We start from the raw sequence: 19995 nt of genomic DNA on the forward strand, positions 1-19995 counted from the left end.
GAGAGGGCTGTACAAGCAATGATCACACGCACGGCACAGCGGACACACCAGGAACCGCGGTGTTGGCCGTCGAATGGCGCTAGCTGCGCAGCATTTGTGCACCGCCGCCGTCAGTGTCAGCCAGTTTGCCGTGGCATACGGAGCTCCATCGCAGTCTTTAACACTGGTAGCATGCCGCGACAGCGTGGACGTGAACCGTATGTGCAGTTGACGGACTTTGAGCGAGGGCGTATAGTGGGCATGCGGGAGGCCGGGTGGACGTACCGCCGAATTGCTCAACACGTGGGGCGTGAGGTCTCCACAGTACATCGATGTTGTCGCCAGTGGTCGGCGGAAGGTGCACGTGCCCGTCGACCTGGGACCGGACCACAGCGACGCACGGATGCACGCCAAGATCCTACGCAGTGCCGTAGGGGACCGCACCGTCACTTCCCAGCAAATTAGGGACACTGTTGCTCCTGGGGTATCGGCGAGGACCATTCGCAACCGTCTCCATGAAGCTGGGCTACGGTCCCGCACACCGTTAGGCCGTCTTCCGCTCACGCCCCAACATCGTGCAGCCCGCCTCCAGTGGTGTCGCGACAGGCGTGAATGGAGGGACGAATGGAGACGTGTCGTCTTCAGCGATGAGAGTCGCTTCTGTCTTGGTGCCAATGATGGTCGTATGCGTGTTTGGCGCCGTGCAGGTGAGCGCCACAATCAGGACTGCATACGACCGAGGCACACAGGGCCAACACCCGGCATCATGGTGTGGGGAGCGATCTCCTACACTGGCCGTACACCACTGGTGATCGTCGAGGGGACACTGAATAGTGCACGGTACATCCAAACCGTCATCGAACCCATCGTTCTACCATTCCTAGACCGGCAAGGGAACTTGCTGTTCCAACAGGACAATGCACGTCCGCATGTATCCCGTGCTACCCAACGTGCTCTAGAAGGTGTAAGTCAACTACCCTGGCCAGCAAGATCTCCGGATCTGTCCCCCATTGAGCATGTTTGGGACTGGATGAAGCGTCGTCTCACGCGGTCTGCACGTCCAGCACGAACGCTGGTCCAACAGAGGCGCGAGGTGGAAATGGCATGGCAAGCCGTTCCACAGGACTACATCCAGCATCTCTACGATCGTCTACATGGGAGAATAGCAGCCTGCATTGCTGCGAAAGGTGGATATACACTGTACTAGTGCCGACATTGTGCATGCTCTGTTGCCTGTGTCTATGTGCCTGTGGTTCTGTCAATGTGATCATGTGATATATCTGACCCCAGGAATGTGTCAATAAAGTTTCCCCTTCCTGGGACAATGAATTCACGGTGTTCTTATTTCAATTTCCAGGAGTGTATGAATATATTTTTTGTTAAAGATTGCCATGAATTATTAAGCAGCAGTATTTACAGTGAATGATACTATACTTTGTCACTATATCACTTTCAGGACCAGTCTGATTGTTTATTGAAGAATACAAACCTTGTTTTTCTCTATATGTCTGGGTTCTTATTATGTCAATTTCTTGAAGAAGCTATCCTCGTGCTTCATTCTTTTCTGCTTTGCACTTGTCCCACCTAAGATCATTTTCTGAAACAAAATCTCCATGCCTATAACTGATGGATCTGATTGCCAGTTTCCAGCGGTTTTAGGAAAGAGCCAGTTTGTTTTCATTTGCAGTTCCTTTCGTTGGCGTGGGTAAACAGAAACATAAGGGGAGCATTTCACCTGGCCGGCACAGTGAAAGTGACCACTTGCTTGTCTTCCCTTCCTGGGAAGCAGCAGATTCTATCCAGGGTGGGCACTGTTATTGACCCCACAACCGCCAGTCGAGCAAGTACATATACAGTGTTTTAGGGGTGTAAGTGCAGATATTGTCATCATTAGGACCTTGATATGTACCCTTTTTAGTGTGTTAGTTGTTTTTTCTCTACGTTAAACAGTCTTCCCAAAAACACTTCCCTTAGTTTACAACCAGATGTTTCCTGCATGGCCGTAACTGCACCACATAGTGGACTACGCTTGTCAACGTAGAGTAACCGTTTTGCGTCCACGTGTCCACACTTCAACACTTGACCGGTTGCACAGGGAACAATAAACGTTAGTGACCTGCTCTTTCCACATCTTCGGTAGTAGCCAACCTAAAAACATACTACTATTAATAGCTATTATTCTGCAAATTAAGTAAATACTAATGTAATGTAGGTCAGAAAATTGTCCCACATCACCTATAAAAATATCTACACTTACTGCCCTAACACCCTGTATAATAATACGTAATCATTCATTTCATAATACAGCAGCAAGTTCCCATCAATTGCTGCTGGACTGTCTAGGGACTGGAAGTGAGAGTGGAAGCGCTAAACCAAGGAAATTTCTGTACCAAGGTATCAACTAATTCTATATTTTTAAATGGAGTGCTTCACCAAAATAAAAACTGTGTCAGTTTATAGCCTTAGACTTAACAATAAACTCAAGTGAGGCTCAGATAATCCATAACAAAAATACTGTTCAGGCAGTTTACGATTGGGAGCTGCGCTGTCTGACCCAGTGTGGACGTGCACTCCACCTGGTAAATTTTAGAATTTCAGACAGTAAACTGACCGCATATGTTAACTACAATATGGAAAATGCAATTCTCAATAAACGTGGCAATGAACAAAATACACACAAAAACAAAAAATTATTGAAACAAATATCCGCTAATATCAGGGAGCATGTCAATCCCACCATTGTCTCAGATCTAAACAATTATTTTAAAAAATCTGATTATGTTAAATAAAAGAACTATAAATATTCCAAATTTATACTGCAGGTAATTTTTTGTGATGCCAATTCCAAATGATTATTATGATATACACTCCTGGAAATTGAAATAAGAACACCGTGAATTCATTGTCCCAGGAAGGGGAAACTTTATTGACACATTCCTGGGGTCAGATACATCACATGATCACACTGACAGAACCACAGGCACATAGACACAGGCAACAGAGCATGCACAATGTCGGCACTAGTACAGTGTATATCCACCTTTCGCAGCAATGCAGGCTGCTATTCTCCCATGGAGACGATCGTAGAGATGCTGGATGTAGTCCTGTGGAACGGCTTGCCATGCCATTTCCACCTGGCGCCTCAGTTGGACCAGCGATCGTGCTGGACGTGCAGACCGCGTGAGACGACGCTTCATCCAGTCCCAAACATGCTCAATGGGGGACAGATCCGGAGATCTTGCTGGCCAGGGTAGTTGACTTACACCTTCTAGAGCACGTTGGGTGGCACGGGATACATGCGGATGTGCATTGTCCTGTTGGAACAGCAAGTTCCCTTGCCGGTCTAGGAATGGTAGAACGATGGGTTCGATGACGGTTTGGATGTACCGTGCACTATTCAGTGTCCCCTCGACGATCACCAGTGGTGTACGGCCAGTGTAGGAGATCGCTCCCCACACCATGATGCCGGGTGTTGGCCCTGTGTGCTTCGGTCGTATGCAGTCCTGATTGTGGCGCTCACCTGCACGGCGCCAAACACGCATACGACCATCATTGGCACCAAGGCAGAAGCGACTCTCATCGCTGAAGACGACACGTCTCCATTCGTCCCTCCATTCACGCCTGTCGCGACACCACTGGAGGCGGGCTGCACGATGTTGGGGCGTGAGCGGAAGACGGCCTAACGGTGTGCGGGACCGTAGCCCAGCTTCATGGAGACGGTTGCGAATGGTCCTCGCCGATACCCCAGGAGCAACAGTGACCCTAATTTGCTGGGAAGTGGCGGTGCGGTCCCCTACGGCACTGCGTAGGGTCCAACGGTCTTGGCGTGCATCCGTGCGTCGCTGCGGTCCGGTCCCAGGTCGACGTGCACGTGCACCTTCCGCCGACCACTGGCGACAACATCGATGTACTGTGGAGACCTCACGCCCCACGTGTTGAGCAATTCGGCGGTACGTCCACCCGGCCTCCCGCATGCCCACTATACGCCCTCGCTCAAAGTCCGTCAACTGCACATACGGTTCACGTCCACGCTGTCGCGGCATGCTACCAGTGTTAAAGACTGCGATGGAGCTCCGTATGCCACGGCAAACTGGCTGACACTGACGGCGGCGGTGCACAAATGCTGCGCAGCTAGCGCCATTCGACGGCCAACACCGCGGTTCCTGGTGTGTCCGCTGTGCCGTGCGTGTGATCATTGCTTGTACAGCCCTCTCGCAGTGTCCGGAGCAAGTATGGTGGGTCTGACACACCGGTGTCAATGTGTTCTTTTTTCCATTTCCAGGAGTTTATTTATCTAGGGCGGATATACCGAGTGGATGTAATTAAACTTTCACCTCTCGAGTCAATGTAGATAGAAAATTATTTACGATATGGGTACACAACGTTATGGGAATGATGATCAGATTGTGTGCTGCTGGATTTCTTGTCAATTGTGTTAGTGTCATGACTGACGAAGGGCGCCGGTACCGGTACGTCGACGTAGAGTGGAAACATAAGCATCTGTGTGCATTACAGTTGCAGACAGTCAACATGATTCCGGACATGGTGAGCAGTGTTTTTACTCGTAAAGCTGTGTTATCAAAACAACAGCAACAGTGCTGCTGCTCTCCGCGTGTATCGACACATCAAAGGAATACGGAGAGGCCCTCTTCCTAGACCGAAGATGGAGAACGTGATTGGGAAGTGCGAATTAAACGACGATTTGGAAACTGCTCCTGGGGGAGAGCGGCGGACAATTGCACCACAAATCGTTGAAGGAGTTACTGTTGTCATGGCTATCGTGGATGCAAACGGTCGTCACACTGAACATCGTTTGTAACCTGGAATGAAAACATGGTATGAAATTAACAAATGTTACTCTCTCATGTGAAAAGTAAAATGTGTTTCTTCAGTAGTTTACTCGTTTTACTCTTCCGCATGTTCTTACGAATGTTTACACACAGTTTCATTGTCATATGATCACTCATTTTTCAAGGACGGCCTCTCAAGCAGCGAAAGTTTAATTCTAACCATCCTGTACATACATCAAACCGAATGACAGATTTTCTCTTTACCAATTGTTACTGGAGACGCAACTAGCTGCTCTGTTCTGACCCAAGGAAGCCAATTAAGTTTGAATACTAGCTTTCAGCTGTTCAGTACGAGTATTCTCAAAACAGCAACTGCCAGAACCTAACCTAAAGCTATTTGTTTTTCGCGTTCCCTCACAAGATCAACTGTCTTCAGTGATCCGCTGGTGGTGCAGTGGATGAAGTCGCCAACAGCTAGTTCATTAGATGCAGCTTGCCTCAGACCGTCACTACCCCGACATTTCCGGCTGCAGAATCTCTCTTCAAATCCCGTAAAGCGAGTGCGTCTCCACCAGTGAGCTTGTGTGATAGGGCTATAGTTGAAGTAAAGTGTCAGTCGAGTTTAGGCTCGTTCTGCACACCAGCTAATGAGTACCCAGTAGTGTTTTGAACGCTCTACTGTGAAAATTGTAGCCAGTAAGAGCATTTAATGTTATTGTCATCGAGTTATTTACTGAATTTTTACTCAATTTGCTACGAGTTGTCAAGGTTGATGATGACGGTGAGCGAAAAATTCTACATAAACAAGAGAGAGACATGATTTGCAGGATACATGCTTTCTTCACACACAAAAGACCGCTACGCAGGTACGGCAACTGTCGCCTGGAACCGGCAATGCTGCAATCCCCGTCCGTGCCTCTACCTGGCTGACTGCCATCATTCGTGAATCAGACTATAGTGTGAGCAGTGTGACACAGGCGTACTGTGGCAGCTCGATGTGACCTATCTCCACTGGTCAGCTGTAGCAAGAAAAATCCAAGACAGAGAGAGAGAGCTTGCACAGACAGCACTCTAGAAGAAGGCAGACAGTGCAAGTTTTATGCTCTAGTGGGATGGCATAGCACTCATTGCTAGGTACAAAATTAAGACAGAGAGAAAAACTTTATTGATATGAGCTAACACATGGCTCAGCTGCCTCTACAATGCAAGCTTCAAAATGATGTGCCCTGCAAAATCTAAAAGTACCGTTATGGTTATCCATGTATCCCTTCTTAATGTAGTGGGAAGAGGTAGAAGGCACCATATTAAGACTCTTGCGAGCTTTCCATATGATTTACACTCCTGGAAATTGAAATAAGAACACCGTGAATTCATTGTCCCAGGAAGGGGAAACTTTATTGACACATTCCTGGGGTCAGATACATCACATGATCACACTGACAGAACCACAGGCACATAGACACAGGCAACAGAGCATGGACAATGTCGGCACTAGTACAGTGTATATCCACCTTTCGCAGCAATGCAGGCTGCTATTCTCCCATGGAGACGATCGTAGAGATGCTGGATGTAGTCCTGTGGAACGGCTTGCCATGCCATTTCCACCTGGCGCCTCAGTTGGACCAGCGTTCGTGCTGGACGTGCAGACCGCGTGAGACGACGCTTCATCCAGTCCCAAACATGCTCAATGGGGGACAGATCCGGAGATCTTGCTGGCCAGGGTAGTTGACTTACACCTTCTAGAGCACGTTGGGTGGCACGGGATACATGCGGACGTGCATTGTCCTGTTGGAACAGCAAGTTCCCTTGCCGGTCTAGGAATGGTAGAACGATGGGTTCGATGACGGTTTGGATGTACCGTGCACTATTCAGTGTCCCCTCGACGATCACCAGTGGTGTACGGCCAGTGTAGGAGATCGCTCCCCACACCATGATGCCGGGTGTTGGCCCTGTGTGCCTCGGTCGTATGCAGTCCTGATTGTGGCGCTCACCTGCACGGCGCCAAACACGCATACGACCATCATTGGCACCAAGGCAGAAGCGACTCTCATCGCTGAAGACGACACGTCTCCATTCGTCCCTCCATTCACGCCTGTCGCGACACCACTGGAGGCGGGCTGCACGATGTTGGGACGTGAGCGGAAGACGGCCTAACGGGGTGCGGGACCGTAGCCCAGCTTCATGGAGACGGTTGCGAATGGTCCTCGCCGATACCCCAGGAGCAACAGTGTCCCTAATTTGCTGGGAATTGGCGGTGCGGTCCCCTACGGCACTGCGTAGGATCCTACGGTCTTGGCGTGCATCCGTGCGTCACTGCGGTCCGGTCCCAGGTCGACGGGCACGTGCACCTTCCGCCGACCACTGGCGTCAACATCGATGTACTGTGGAGACCTCACGCCCCACGTGTTGAGCAATTCGGCGGTACGTCCACCCGGCCTCCCGCATGCCCACTATACGCCCTCGCTCAAAGTCCGTCAACTGCACATACGGTTCACGTCCACGCTGTCGCGGCATGCTACCAGTGTTAAAGACTGCGATGGAGCTCCGTATGCCACGGCAAACTGGCTGACACTGACGGCGGCGGTGCACAAATGCTGCGCAGCTAGCACCATTCGACGGCCAACACCGCGGTTCCTGGTGTGTCCGCTGTGCCGTGCGTGTGATCATTGCTTGTACAGTCCTCTCGCAGTGTCCGGAGCAAGTATGGTGGGTCTGACACACCGGTGTCAATGTGTTCTTTTTTCCATTTCCAGGAGTGTATTTGTTTCTACTACACTGCCCTCTTCACCTTCGTCCATGTCACAGGGTACCACAATGCTGAGGCCACCGCCCCAGCGACCCGGTGCAATGTGCTGCTGTGTGTCGACCTTGTACAGTAGGACCGCATCGCCAGGGCTCCGCCGGCAGCCGGCTCAGTGGTCTTTTTCCCCATTGACTCAGCACTTCTCCGCTGGAAGCCGGCTAGCGGCCCGCTGCTTCCTTCCTCGCTGGCGTAGCTGAGGTCATGGCAACCACAAGTGCCCACGATCCAGTGACCGAATCTTCGGCCCTCTCGTTGGGATGCCTCCGGCATGTGTTGGAAGCTAGGATGACTGCCCGCGCCGGCCGGAGTGGCCGTGCGGTTCTGGGCGCTACAGTCTGGAGCCGAGAGACCCCTACGGTCGCAGGTTCGAATCCTGCCCCGGGCACGGATGAGTGTGATGTCCTTAGGTTAGTTAGGTTTAATTAGTTCTAAGTTCTAGGCGACTGATGACCTCAGAAGTTGAGTCGCATAGTGCTCAGAGCCATTTGACTGCCCGCGGCAGCGAACTGTGGAATGGCCCACCGCTGGCTGCCCGATGTTGGCCTCAGAGGGTCGAACCAGCGACCCGCCATGTACTGGAACGCTGGCGCCCCATCTGCTGCTACGTCTAGCTGGTGGTGTGACACGCCCCGCCATCCAGGGCAGCTGCCACACTTGAATGACTCTTGTTAGAAAACAGCACCTATTTATACTCGGCTGTGTGCCCCTGTTTTGCTGCCGTGCCGCTCCAAGTCACGTACTCACAACATCTAGGTTGCACCAGTGGGCCCCTTCTGCCTGTAACTTACACCATACATATAGCTGCGTTTACTCTTTCAGTGGTTCGACGTCCATGTGGCCTCCATTCTGCTTCACAACCGCTGGTCAGCGTAACTTACGGCTACAGGCCGGTGCCTGGCTGTAACTTGTGTGCTTAGAAATGTTGCGCCAAATCTAACTTTCTATCTTAAATTGTGGTGCCGATACATTAATATTAGACCAATTTCAAAATCGTCTTCTTCATACGATATAATGTACCCTAAAATTACGTTAGTGACTATTAAAATATGTTAAACAGAATGCAGTAACAAATGTAGCCAAAAGATTGTATGATAAGGGCACTCACTTATTACATCACATTATTAAGTACACTGAATTAAGCCAAACATCTCTTGACACATGAGACATCCATCTTAAGAACACAATCACACACCATGACTTACAGGGGAACCTCCCCATCGCACCCCCCTCAGATTTAATTATAAGTTGGCACAGTGGGTAGGCCTTGAAAAACTGAACACAGATCAATCGAGAAAACAGGAAGAAGTTGTGTGAAACTATGAAAAAAATAAGCAAAATATACAAACTGAGTAGTCCATGCGAAGATAGGCAACATCAAGGATAGTGGGCATTGAGGAGCGCTGTGGTCCCGTGGTTAGCGTGAGCAATTGCGGAACGAGAGGCCGTTGGTTCAAGTCTTCCCTCGAGTGAAAAGTTTACTTTCTTTATTTTCGCAAAGTTATGATATGTCCGTTCGTTCGTTCACGTCTCTATTCACTGTAATAAGTTTAGTGTCTGTGTTTTGCGACCGCACCGCAAAAACGTGCGGCTAGTAGACGAAAGGACGTGCCTCTCCAATGGGAACCGAAAACATTTGATCGCAAGGTAATAGGTCAACCGATTTCTCCACAGGAAAACACGTCTGATATATTCTATACGACACTGGTGACGCCATGTGCGTCACATGACAGGAATATGTTGTCGACCCACCTATCTTGTACACTTGGCGAATGGGTAAAAAGATTCTTCTATCTTGCCCGATTTAGGTTTTCTTGTGGATGTCAGTTACCTCGCATCGGTCGGACGGACGGACAGATAATAATTGTCTGAAAATAAAAAATTAAACTTTTCACTCGAGGGAAGGCTGGAACAAACGACCCCTCGTTCCGCAGTTGCTCACGCTAACCACGGGACCACAGCGCTCCTGAGCTCAGACTCTCCTTGTTGTTGCCTATCTTGCGCGTGGACTACTCAATTTGTATATTTTGCTTATTTTTTTCATAGTTCCACACAACTTCTTCCTGTTTTCTCGATTGATCTGTGTTCAGTTTTTCAAGGCCTATCCACTGCGCCAACGTATAACTAAATCTGAGGAGGGTGCGATGGGGAGGTTCCCCTGTTAGTATTGCAACACTGTAGTATAACAGGTGTGCAGATCAAATGCCTAGTGCACTGGTCCATTGACATAGGGCTGTTGTCGATGTAAAAGTTGTTTACAATAAAGTACAATGATGGAATCCAGACTACAGCAGCAGGTATATGACAAATACTAGAAGTCAATTATCTAAGTATGTAGGTTCTAGCATTAAGGAAAGCTAGCTGCAGGAGTTCCTAAATGTGTGCACTTTGAGTGCTCAATGCAGTCTAGGCACATTACTTACACACACTCATTTACCGCCCTCTGCAACTAGCTATTCTTGACGCTAGAGCCCAAGAATTTGGGCAGTTGACTTTTGCTATTTGTCATATACAAACGTCTGTAATTCAGATGCCATCACCGTGTACTACTATACACAAGTCAACTCCTACATCGACAACAGCATTATGTTAATTGGGCACTACACTTGGCATATAATCTGCACATCTGTAGTACTATAGTGCTGCAATCCCAAGTCAAGGTTTGTGATTATTTGTTTTCTTAAGACGTATGTCACAAATGACAAGTGCCACTTGACGTTATTCAATAGACTTAATCAATATATGATGAAATAAGTGAATACGCATGTCTTACAAACTTACGCTTGTCTTACAAACTTTTGGCTACAGTTGATTCTTTGTTGCGTATAAAATATTTTTGTAACTACTAAAGTAATTCTATGGTCCATTACATCTTGTGAAGAAGCCAATTTTAAAATTGAAACCTATGTCACAGGTTACAACAAACCTTGATTTTTTCAACATCTCAAACGTTACTGTCATGTAGTTGCTGAAGTTGCAGCCATGTTTGAAACTTTAATATTAGAAAACTTTACTTTTCCGAATGATTCGTGTTTCTTCAATAACATTAAGCTCGAAAGTAGGGTTCCTACTCCATGTGCGCATTGTGAAATTAAACTGAAATGCACAACTACGCTTGTGAACTGGATAAAGGATTAACAGCCTTGCAGCCGTATTGTCACACATGGCATGCTATTCACCCCACCCGATTGTTCGGGAATTTCGACTGACCAAATCACGATTCTGGCGATATGCGATTTGATCACACATGATCGATCTGCGGACAGATCGTGAACCTGACGATGGATTGTTGTGCTCTGTCACTCGTGTGTCTCTGTGTAATACAAAATCCAGAGAGCATATCACTCTCGCTCATGACGATCTTTGTGAAAGTCTGACGTGAACCGCAGCTGGGTGCATCTGAATCAGATTTGGCGCTATTTCTAGTGAAGCCATAATAATGTATTACTTGAAATAAGCGTGCTGTGAGTAGACCAGTAGTGCAATGTGACTGGCACTTTTTCACGTTACCTGCTGTGTCCACGTGTGAACATGAAAGGGCGCTAAGATAATTTTCGGAGACGAATCTCAACTGACATGAACGCCAGTGCTCTATTCAGCACAATAGAGAAGTAAGCCGGCACTGCCAGCAAATGAAATAGTATCTTTCACGAATATTTCGGTGAGCCTTATATATACACTAATGGCCATTACAATTGCTACACCACGAAGAGGACGTGCTACAGACGCGAAATTTAACCGACAGGAAGAAGATGCTGTGATACGCAAATGTTTAGATTTTAAGAGGATTCACACAAGGTTGGCGCCGGTGGCGACACCTACAACGTGCTGACATGAGGAAAGTTTCCAACCGATTTCTCATACACAAACAGCAGTTTAGCGGCGGTGCCTGGTGAAACGTTGTTGTGATGCTTCGTGCAAGGAGAAGAAATGCGTACCATCACGTTTCCGACTTTGGTAAAGGTCGGATTGTAGCCTGTCGCGATTGCGGTTTATCGTATCACGACATTGCTGCTCGCGTTGGTCGAGATCCAATGACTGTTATCAGAATATGGAATCGGTGGGTTCAGGAGGGTAATACGGAACGCCGTGCTGGATCCCAACGGCCTCGTATCACTAGCAGTCGAGATGACAGGCATATTATCCGCATGGCTGTAACGGATCGTGCAGCCAAGTCTCGGACCCTGAGTCAACAGATGGGGACGTTTGCAAGACAACAACCATTTGCACGAACAGTTCGACGACGTTTGCAGCAGCATGGACTATCTGCTCGGAGGCCATGGCTGCGGATACCCTTGACGCTGCATCACAGGCAGAAACGCCTGCAGTGGTGTACTCAACGACGAACCTGGGTGCACGAATGGCAAAACGGAATTTTTTCGGATGAATCCTGGTCCTGATTACAACATCATGATGGTCACATCCGTGTTTGGTGACGTCCCGGTGAACGCACATTGGAAGCGTGTATTCGTCATCGCCATACTGGCGTATCACCCGGCGTGATAGTATGGGGTGCCATTGGTTACATGCCTCGCTCACCTCTTGTTCGCATTGACGGAACTTTGAACAATGGACGTTACATTTCAGATGTTTTACGACCCGTGGCTATACCCTTCATTCGATCCCTGCGAAACGCTACATTTCGGCAGGCTAATGCACGACCGCATGTTGCAGGTCCTGTACGGGCCTTTCTGATACAGAAAATGTTCGACTGCTGCCCTGGCCAGCACATTCTTCAGATCTGTCACCAACTGAAAACGTCTGGTCAATGGTGGCCGAGCAACTGACTCGTCACAATACGCCAGTCACTACTCTTGATGAACTGTGGTATCATGTTGAAGCTGCATGGGCAGCTGTACCTGTACACGCCATCCAAGCTCTGTTTAACTCAATGCCCAGGCGTATGAAGGCCGAGGTGGTTGTTCTGGGTGCTGATTTCTCAGGATCTATGCACCCAAAGTGCGTGAAAATGTAATCACATGACAGTTCTAGTATAATATATTTGTCCAATGAATACCCGTTTATCATCTGCATTTCTTCGTGGTTTAGCAATTTTAATGGCCTGTAGTACGATTGCGTAAGCCAGCCGCCGAGAGCGGAGGTCAACAAGGTCAAATGATAAGAATGTATATAAACAAACTGTTGCCTCCTTGAGCCCCCGGTTCTAGATGTACTATTTCAAATAAAGTTCAAGCAGGAGATAAGTTTGAACAAAACATTTATTTATGAAAATACAGTGTACAGTCACCAACAAACTTTACATATTCACATACACCTTTACCTTTCACCCAAATGAAGACAGATTCATTTACATGTCCATTATAATTATCCGGGCTGTTATGCCGTGGTCGGTTGATGAATGCTGTGGTGATTCACCACAGCATTCATCAACCGACCACGGGGGAATCACCACAGCATTCATCAACCGACCACGGGGGAATCACCACAGCATTCATCAACCGACCACGGCATAACAGCCCGGATAATTATAATGGACATGATATTTCCGGCCGTGAAAGTTTACAGTTTAGTATCAGATTCATTTACAGATATTTTTCTCTTACTACGAGTGTACAAAGACAGTGCAGATGTTGACGTATACGCTGATTTACCAAAGTCTTTATTTGCAAGTTCTGCCACATGATAGGTACGATACGCAATTATGTCTCTATCAACAATACTTTCAAGTCCACCAACACTCGGTACACCACTACCACCGCGTACAACAGCTACTGTGAGCCAACCATTCCCGTGTGAAAATGTCAATACTAAAATTAAGTTTACAACCACAGAAAACACAAGGTCCGTCGACAAGTGCGGTGGCAGCGACACTCTTGACTGGTATGCGGTTTTTCTTGTCCCCAGCTGCTGTAGCGAAATCTATGTATAAGAATTACTTACTAAGAGGCGTCTGATAAACATACTTTTCTTTCCACAGCTCACGATAGCATAGATAGAACATACACAATACACAGGCAAAGAATGTAAGTTTAGTTGCCTATTTCAAGGTGTATGAAATACACTGTGCTAAACAGTGAAGTATCACTTTTTCGAAACCACGAATTTACCTCCTATTGCGACGCAAAAGTTTGAAATTTGGCTCAAACGTGTCCTCAACCTACCTCTGTAATGACGCAAAAACTGGCGTCCTGCAACATCACCCTAGGGCTCGACGAAGCTTGAAACAGCCAGCTGTCGAGACACAGAGCTCAGAGGTTCATGTGAATTGTCAGGACGGCTAACGATGTCACACATCCTGTTACCCATATTTCACCCCTCCTCTTGACGCCTGTGCAGTGGAAGTCAGAAACGTGACGCTCAACATTTAAATTACGCGGCTTTCTTATGAGTGACCAAGGAAACATTTCAGGCACACCAGTACTCAGAATGGACAAGAAAAAGCCTCAGGTGGTTGGGTAAAGGGCGTCAATAAAAACACCTCTTCTCTTGGAGCATTGATTCTCACACATGTCGCAGTGCAATGGTCAACAGAACGACGTTCTTGACATTGCTGACACTGTCCGGACGATTCAGTTCTTCGGTAAGTACCTCGTTTGATTGTAACCACAATACACATGATCGCACGTGCACAAAGTGTAGCACAGCCTCCAAATTTGTTTTTATATACAGGGTGGAAGGACTAGAATTACTCAAAACCATTCCTCAAAATTCGAATGTGTTCCGAAACAGCAAAGTGTTCGCACCCTTCTGTGATGAAGGGCGGGGAAACATGGGAGGGGGGGGGGGGGGTAGGGGGAGTGCAGAACAATACTGACACATGCGTTAATAAAGCGGCAAAGGATCCCTTAACAAGATCTCCCAGTTCGAGAATACCTTCGTTGTCACCTACACACCTTTACTGCACTCTCTAAAAACGTACCTGTGCAGGATGTTCGTCACCCACTTACTTGAGTGGCGCTCCAACGCTGCTGTCACACCTGAGGGCAGGAAACCCCTTCGAAGTGATTCTGAACTCCATCGCAGAGACGTCAAAGGAAGGGGTGATGTGTTGACTAGAGTGAGTTTGACGACTTTCCCATTATGTGTCACGCATTTGCGCCATCACGGAGGGAGGTTGTAGACATCTTTCAGCCAAATTTGAAACTTACGTTCCGCAATGACAATTATGGGGTTTGAAAAATGATTCTTTAATTCTGTTGCGCTGTATACATGCCGGGGCAGTTTTATTTTCCTCACTTTATGGTCGTTTACAGCTACATAGCGTGCTCTTAGAGGAGAACGTAACTATAGACAAATTGAATATTAGACTGCCTGGCGAGACTTACCGTGAGTGGATTTGTGGTGAAGAGTGTGACTTCATGTCCTCTCTGAAGCAGAGCTTTAGTTAAGATGTGGAAAGGCTTCTGGTGGCTGATGGACGCCGTTGGAACCACCACCAATATCTTTGAGGCATGACACAATTTGGCCAGCATCGATAGTACAACAAACGTGGAAAACAATTTCTCTAGAAGAAAAAAGTGTATGAGGATACACATTAATAGTAAAGATATAAAGACATTTCAAGCAAACAGTGAATATTTTTAATGAGACAGTGAAATCAGTTACTGAAATATGTGTTGATGAAAAGATATTTGTCCAGTTTGCTATAGTACTTAATTTTAAGTATCTCTCTACATGGAAATTATTACTGTGTTCAAGAAAACAAAAAGTCACTTGTGTAGTATTTTAAGTAAAAGTTGTTTGATAGTGAGCATATCTCAAACTGGGGGAGCTGATTTTCTATTGACTTCGTCTGAAGAGATAGAAAGTGTGGATTTGCATCGTGTGGTACATTCTCAAGAGTGCTGTGTGTGGAGCAAACATCGCTTACGCTTCATTTCATCACGTAGACACAATGATCGTCAGTATACATCAGAAGGTCTCGCGCATTTGGAATTTTATAAAGTGACGGGATTTTGTTAGTTGGAAGAGTATGGAAATACATACTTTACACTTGTTGATTCCTCTGATGAGCAAACGATCTGATCCCAAAACATACAACAATAAACTCTACATAAATTTGACAAAATAAGGGTCGCAACTCATCAACCAGTAACTCAGAAATAATAATGCCTGATTGGAATAATACACTCATTCGTTTCTGTATAAATGAGCGAGACAAAGGAAAGCACAAGCGTCTGGTTGATATTACACTTGGTCGAATGAATAGATCAACGAAGCCCGTACAAGTAGAACACACATCGTCAAAGGATAAAACAATAATTACGAATAAACACATGAATTAGCATCACATATCACTACAGACCGGATTGTATGCATTTGCATGTTGCATATGAATTTGCATATTTGGCTCTTTTTCAGCGGTTATTGCATATTTTAACTAAAAACTTGTGAAGATGCAATTTTCGCTCTTTGTTTACAATATTTTAAAAATTTAGACGGGTGGTCTCTATCTCGATCTAGTTTTGATGTCTCACAGATTGACCGCGACCTAGAAGTGCGTGCAATCGCTAACCGATAGGCCACTTCCCAGCGACATCATTGGAGACGAGGAACAGGAACAGGCAGACAGAGTCAATGCCCCTGCGCCCGCGCCGCCGCTTAATGCTCTCCGCTGTCGTACCGTACGCGTCGGCAACAATTAAATTAAACTACGCAAGCTTTAAGTCGCACGTCCTTTGCTTCAGTTTAGTTTTCTATTTACTTGTGCACAGTTGAACGTGTTTACGACGTGTGAAACGTGTTGTGCGCCAATAGCAAGTTGCAGTGACAGGGATTTGTCCAAAAGCAACAAAAAAAGTCGGTTTAACATGGGTCTACGTGAAGCATTCATTGCAAGCAGTATTCCTCTTCACAAACTTACAATCCCTATTCTCAAAGACTTCCTGCGCAAATATTGCGTAAATCGAAATATACCAGATGAATCAACATTGCGTAAAAATTACATACCGACATTTCACGTAAATGTTCTGAAAGCAATACGCAATGAACTCGAGGACAGCATTATCTGGATTTCAGTTGACGAAACTACAGGCACTTGAGGCCGTTACATTGCAAATTTAATTGTTGGTGCTTTAAAAGAAGAAATTTCTTCTTCGTATTTAGCGGCCTGCAAAGAACTTGAAAAAGTAAATCACTCTACGATCGCCACATTTGTGAATGAGGGTATTAGAAAAATATTTCCAGAATCTTCTGCATATTAAAGGGTGCTTGTGTTTATTTCAGTTGCCGCTCACTATATGATCAAAGCAGGGAAAGCCCACGGAGTATTTTATTCCAATTTGATTCGTATGATGCGCTTTGCTCACGGAGAACACCACCTTGCTGAAGATGTATGTCCCACGTTTGTGAATGTAAACAGACTGATTTCATACACAAAGAAAGTGTTTCTAAACGCTCCTACTCGCATCAAGACCTACAAAGTAAATCTACCAAACGTGCCTTTACCTCCTGAACTATTGGTAACTCGTTGGGGTACGTGGGTCGAATCTGTGTTGTTTTACAATGAACATATCGAGGCCATTAGAGGGGTAGTAAACGACTTAGATAGTGCAGAGGCTTCGGCAGTTTGCCAGTGCAAGGAAGCTTTTGATGATCCCTGTATTAAAAAAGACAGTGCTGTGATTAGCACTAATTTTTCCCATATACCTTCAAGTATTAAAAAGCTTGAAACTAAAGGTTTGGTGTTGAATGGATCTAGTCAGTTAATGAGTAAAATTATTCCAGTGAACTCCTCATTGCCAGAGGTATTCCCAAAAAAACTTAAAGAAAAGTTTGAAAAGAACTTTTACCAGAAACAATAAGTTCCGGTCCTTTTCTGCTTATAAAAATATTTTGAGTGATCGAAGACACAATCTCACTACCGAACATTAGGAACAGTAGTTGGTCGTTTATGTTTACAATAGTAGGAAACTGTAAAACAAATTGTAAATGATGCTTTGGTCCAATAGTATTAATTAAAAGTTAATGCTGTTCAAAAAAATCATGATTGTATGTTATTTTTTAAATAAAATATTGCGGAGTTTTTGAGCATGCTCCTCTGAGTGCGATATATCTCGAAGTTGGTCTTGTAAATATCGTTTGCTTCGCTGCGACTCACTCGCATCGAATCCGCTTGTTACAGACAACAATAGAAAAGAAGGAGCAATTCTTGAAAAGAGGTATGCGTCACCATTTTGCAAATTTTTAGAAAATAATCCCAGAAAGGCTCCCTTCATAACCTCTACCAGAGAGTATTCCGAAAATAATATCATAATTCTAAATGGAGCGAATTTTCGCGTGGCCAGCACTCTTCCCCGTAATTGATATGCAAAGGTTCGACTTTGAGAAATAATGCACGCAGTAACTACCATGTTTTTTTTAATATTTGATCTTGCATATTTCGACACTTTTCATGCATTTTTAAGCATATTTCATGCATATATTAAGGTTTTTCTGGTGCATATAATCCGGTCTCTACTTATCATTCATATGTGGATTAAGTGCACTTTAATCCTCACTATAAAATTACAAAATACGAAAAGAAATTGGTTTTTACATCTAAAATATGTAGAACTAATATGGTTGCAGACAGGCAAAATTAAAGGACACTTACATAAAGCTTTTTGGCACAGCCTTCATCGGCAAAAGAGAAACACACACATTCATACACACAAGCAAGCGCACACAACGCACACATGACCGCCAGTCATCTCGGTCTGTGATGCTGGAGCCGGCGATCACGACTGCATGTGACGTCCTTGCTTGTGTGTTTGAATGGTGTCTGTTTTGCTGATGAAGGCTTTATGTAAGTGTCTTTTAACTATGCCTGTCTACAACTTAACGTGTCTTCTTTACGTCAAGTAGCAATCAGTCTTTTCCTACACTGTTGATGTTCCTACTGGAGTTTCCATTGTTAAAAAAATATGGGGGTGAACTTCGTAAGCCAGTTGAGAGTTAACAAATGAGGCCCAATTGTGTTTTATACGATGCATGGTCAGGCCGAGAGAACGCAAGTGCTGAGCACTGTATGTAGTTTCTTCTTCGCATATGAAAAGCTCTGCAGGAAGCCCAGGGCTAGCTGCGACGGCAGACGATAGCATCTTCGTGTCCTCGAAGTCTTTCGCAGTGAGACGCTTCAATGAAATCTTTTAGTTTACTAGCTGCGTCATTTCGAAATAAAACAATCGAGCTTTCAATAGCTGTCTCCGCTATCGTCATCAGGAGTTATAGAAGGCTCGAGCGTTACAGGGTTATTACAAATGATTGAAGCGATTTCACAGCTCGACAATAACTTTATTATTTGAGATATTTTCACAATGCTTTGCACACACATACAAAAACTCAAAAAGTTTTTTTAGGCATTCACAAATGTTCGATATGTGCCCCTTTAGTGATTCGGCAGACATCAAGCCGACAATCAAGTTCCTCCTACACTCGGCGCAGCATGTCCCCATCAATGAGTTCGAAAGCATCGTTGATGCGAGCTCGCAGTTCTGGCACGTTTTTTGGTAGAGGAGGTTCAAACACTGAATCTTTCACATAACCCCACAGAAAGAAATCGCATGGGGTTAAGTCGGGAGAGTGTGGAGGCCATGACATGAATTGCTGATCATGATCTCCTCCACGACCGATCCATCGGTTTTCCAATCTCCTGTTTAAGAAATGCCGAACATCATGATGGAAGTGCGGTGGAGCACTATCCTGTTGAAAGATGAAGTCGGTGCTGTCGGTCTCCAGTTGTGGCATGAGCCAATTTTCCAGCATGTCCAGATACACGTGTCCTGTAACGTTTTTTTCTCAGAAGAAAAAGGGGCCGTAGACTTTAAACCGTGAGATTGCACAAAACACGTTAACTTTTGGTGAATAGCGAATTTGCTGCACGAATGCGTGAGGATTCTCTACCGCCCAGATTCGCATATTGTGTCTGTTCACTTCACCATTAAGAAAAAATGTTGCTTCATCACTGAAAACAAGTTTCGCACTGAACGCTTCCTATTCCATGAGCTGTTGCAACCGCGCCGAAAATTCAAAGCGTTTGACTTTGTCATCGGGTGTCAGGGCTTGTAGCAATTGTGAACGGTAAGGCTTCTGCTTTAGCCTCTTCCGTAAGATTTTCCAATCCGTCGACTGTGGTACGTTTAGCTCCCTGCTTGCTTTATTCGTCGACTTCCGCGGGCTACGCGTGAAACTTGCCCGCACGCGTTCAACCGTTTCTTCGCTCACTGCAGGCCGACCCGTTGATCTCCCCTTACAGAGGCATCCAGAAGCTTTAAACTGCGCATACCATCGCCGAATGGAGTTAGCAGTTGGTGGATCTTTGTTGAACTTCGTCCTGAAGTGTCGTTGCACTGTTATGACTGACTGATGTGAGTGCATTTCAAGCACGACATACGATTTCTCGGCTCCTGTCGCCAATTTGTCTCACTGCGCTCTCGAGCGCTCTGGCGGCAGAAACCTGAAGTGCGGCTTCAGCCGAACAAAACT

The 19995-nt window shown here is 46.0% G+C and overlaps 1 protein-coding gene across 1 annotated transcript in view; it reads right to left on the minus strand.

The window, feature by feature from the left end:
• Positions 1 to 19995, minus strand: part of LOC126161529 (UDP-glucosyltransferase 2-like) — a 105568-nt gene that overhangs the window by 73784 nt on the left and 11789 nt on the right. Inside the window, exon 2 of the mRNA XM_049917449.1 lies at positions 14856 to 15034. Within this exon, the coding sequence (XP_049773406.1) occupies positions 14856 to 15034 (179 nt within the window). The remainder of the gene's footprint in view (positions 1 to 14855; positions 15035 to 19995) is intronic.

The sequence above is a fragment of the Schistocerca cancellata genome, chromosome 2, assembly GCF_023864275.1.
Source record: "Schistocerca cancellata isolate TAMUIC-IGC-003103 chromosome 2, iqSchCanc2.1, whole genome shotgun sequence".
NCBI lineage: Eukaryota > Metazoa > Arthropoda > Insecta > Orthoptera > Acrididae > Schistocerca > Schistocerca cancellata.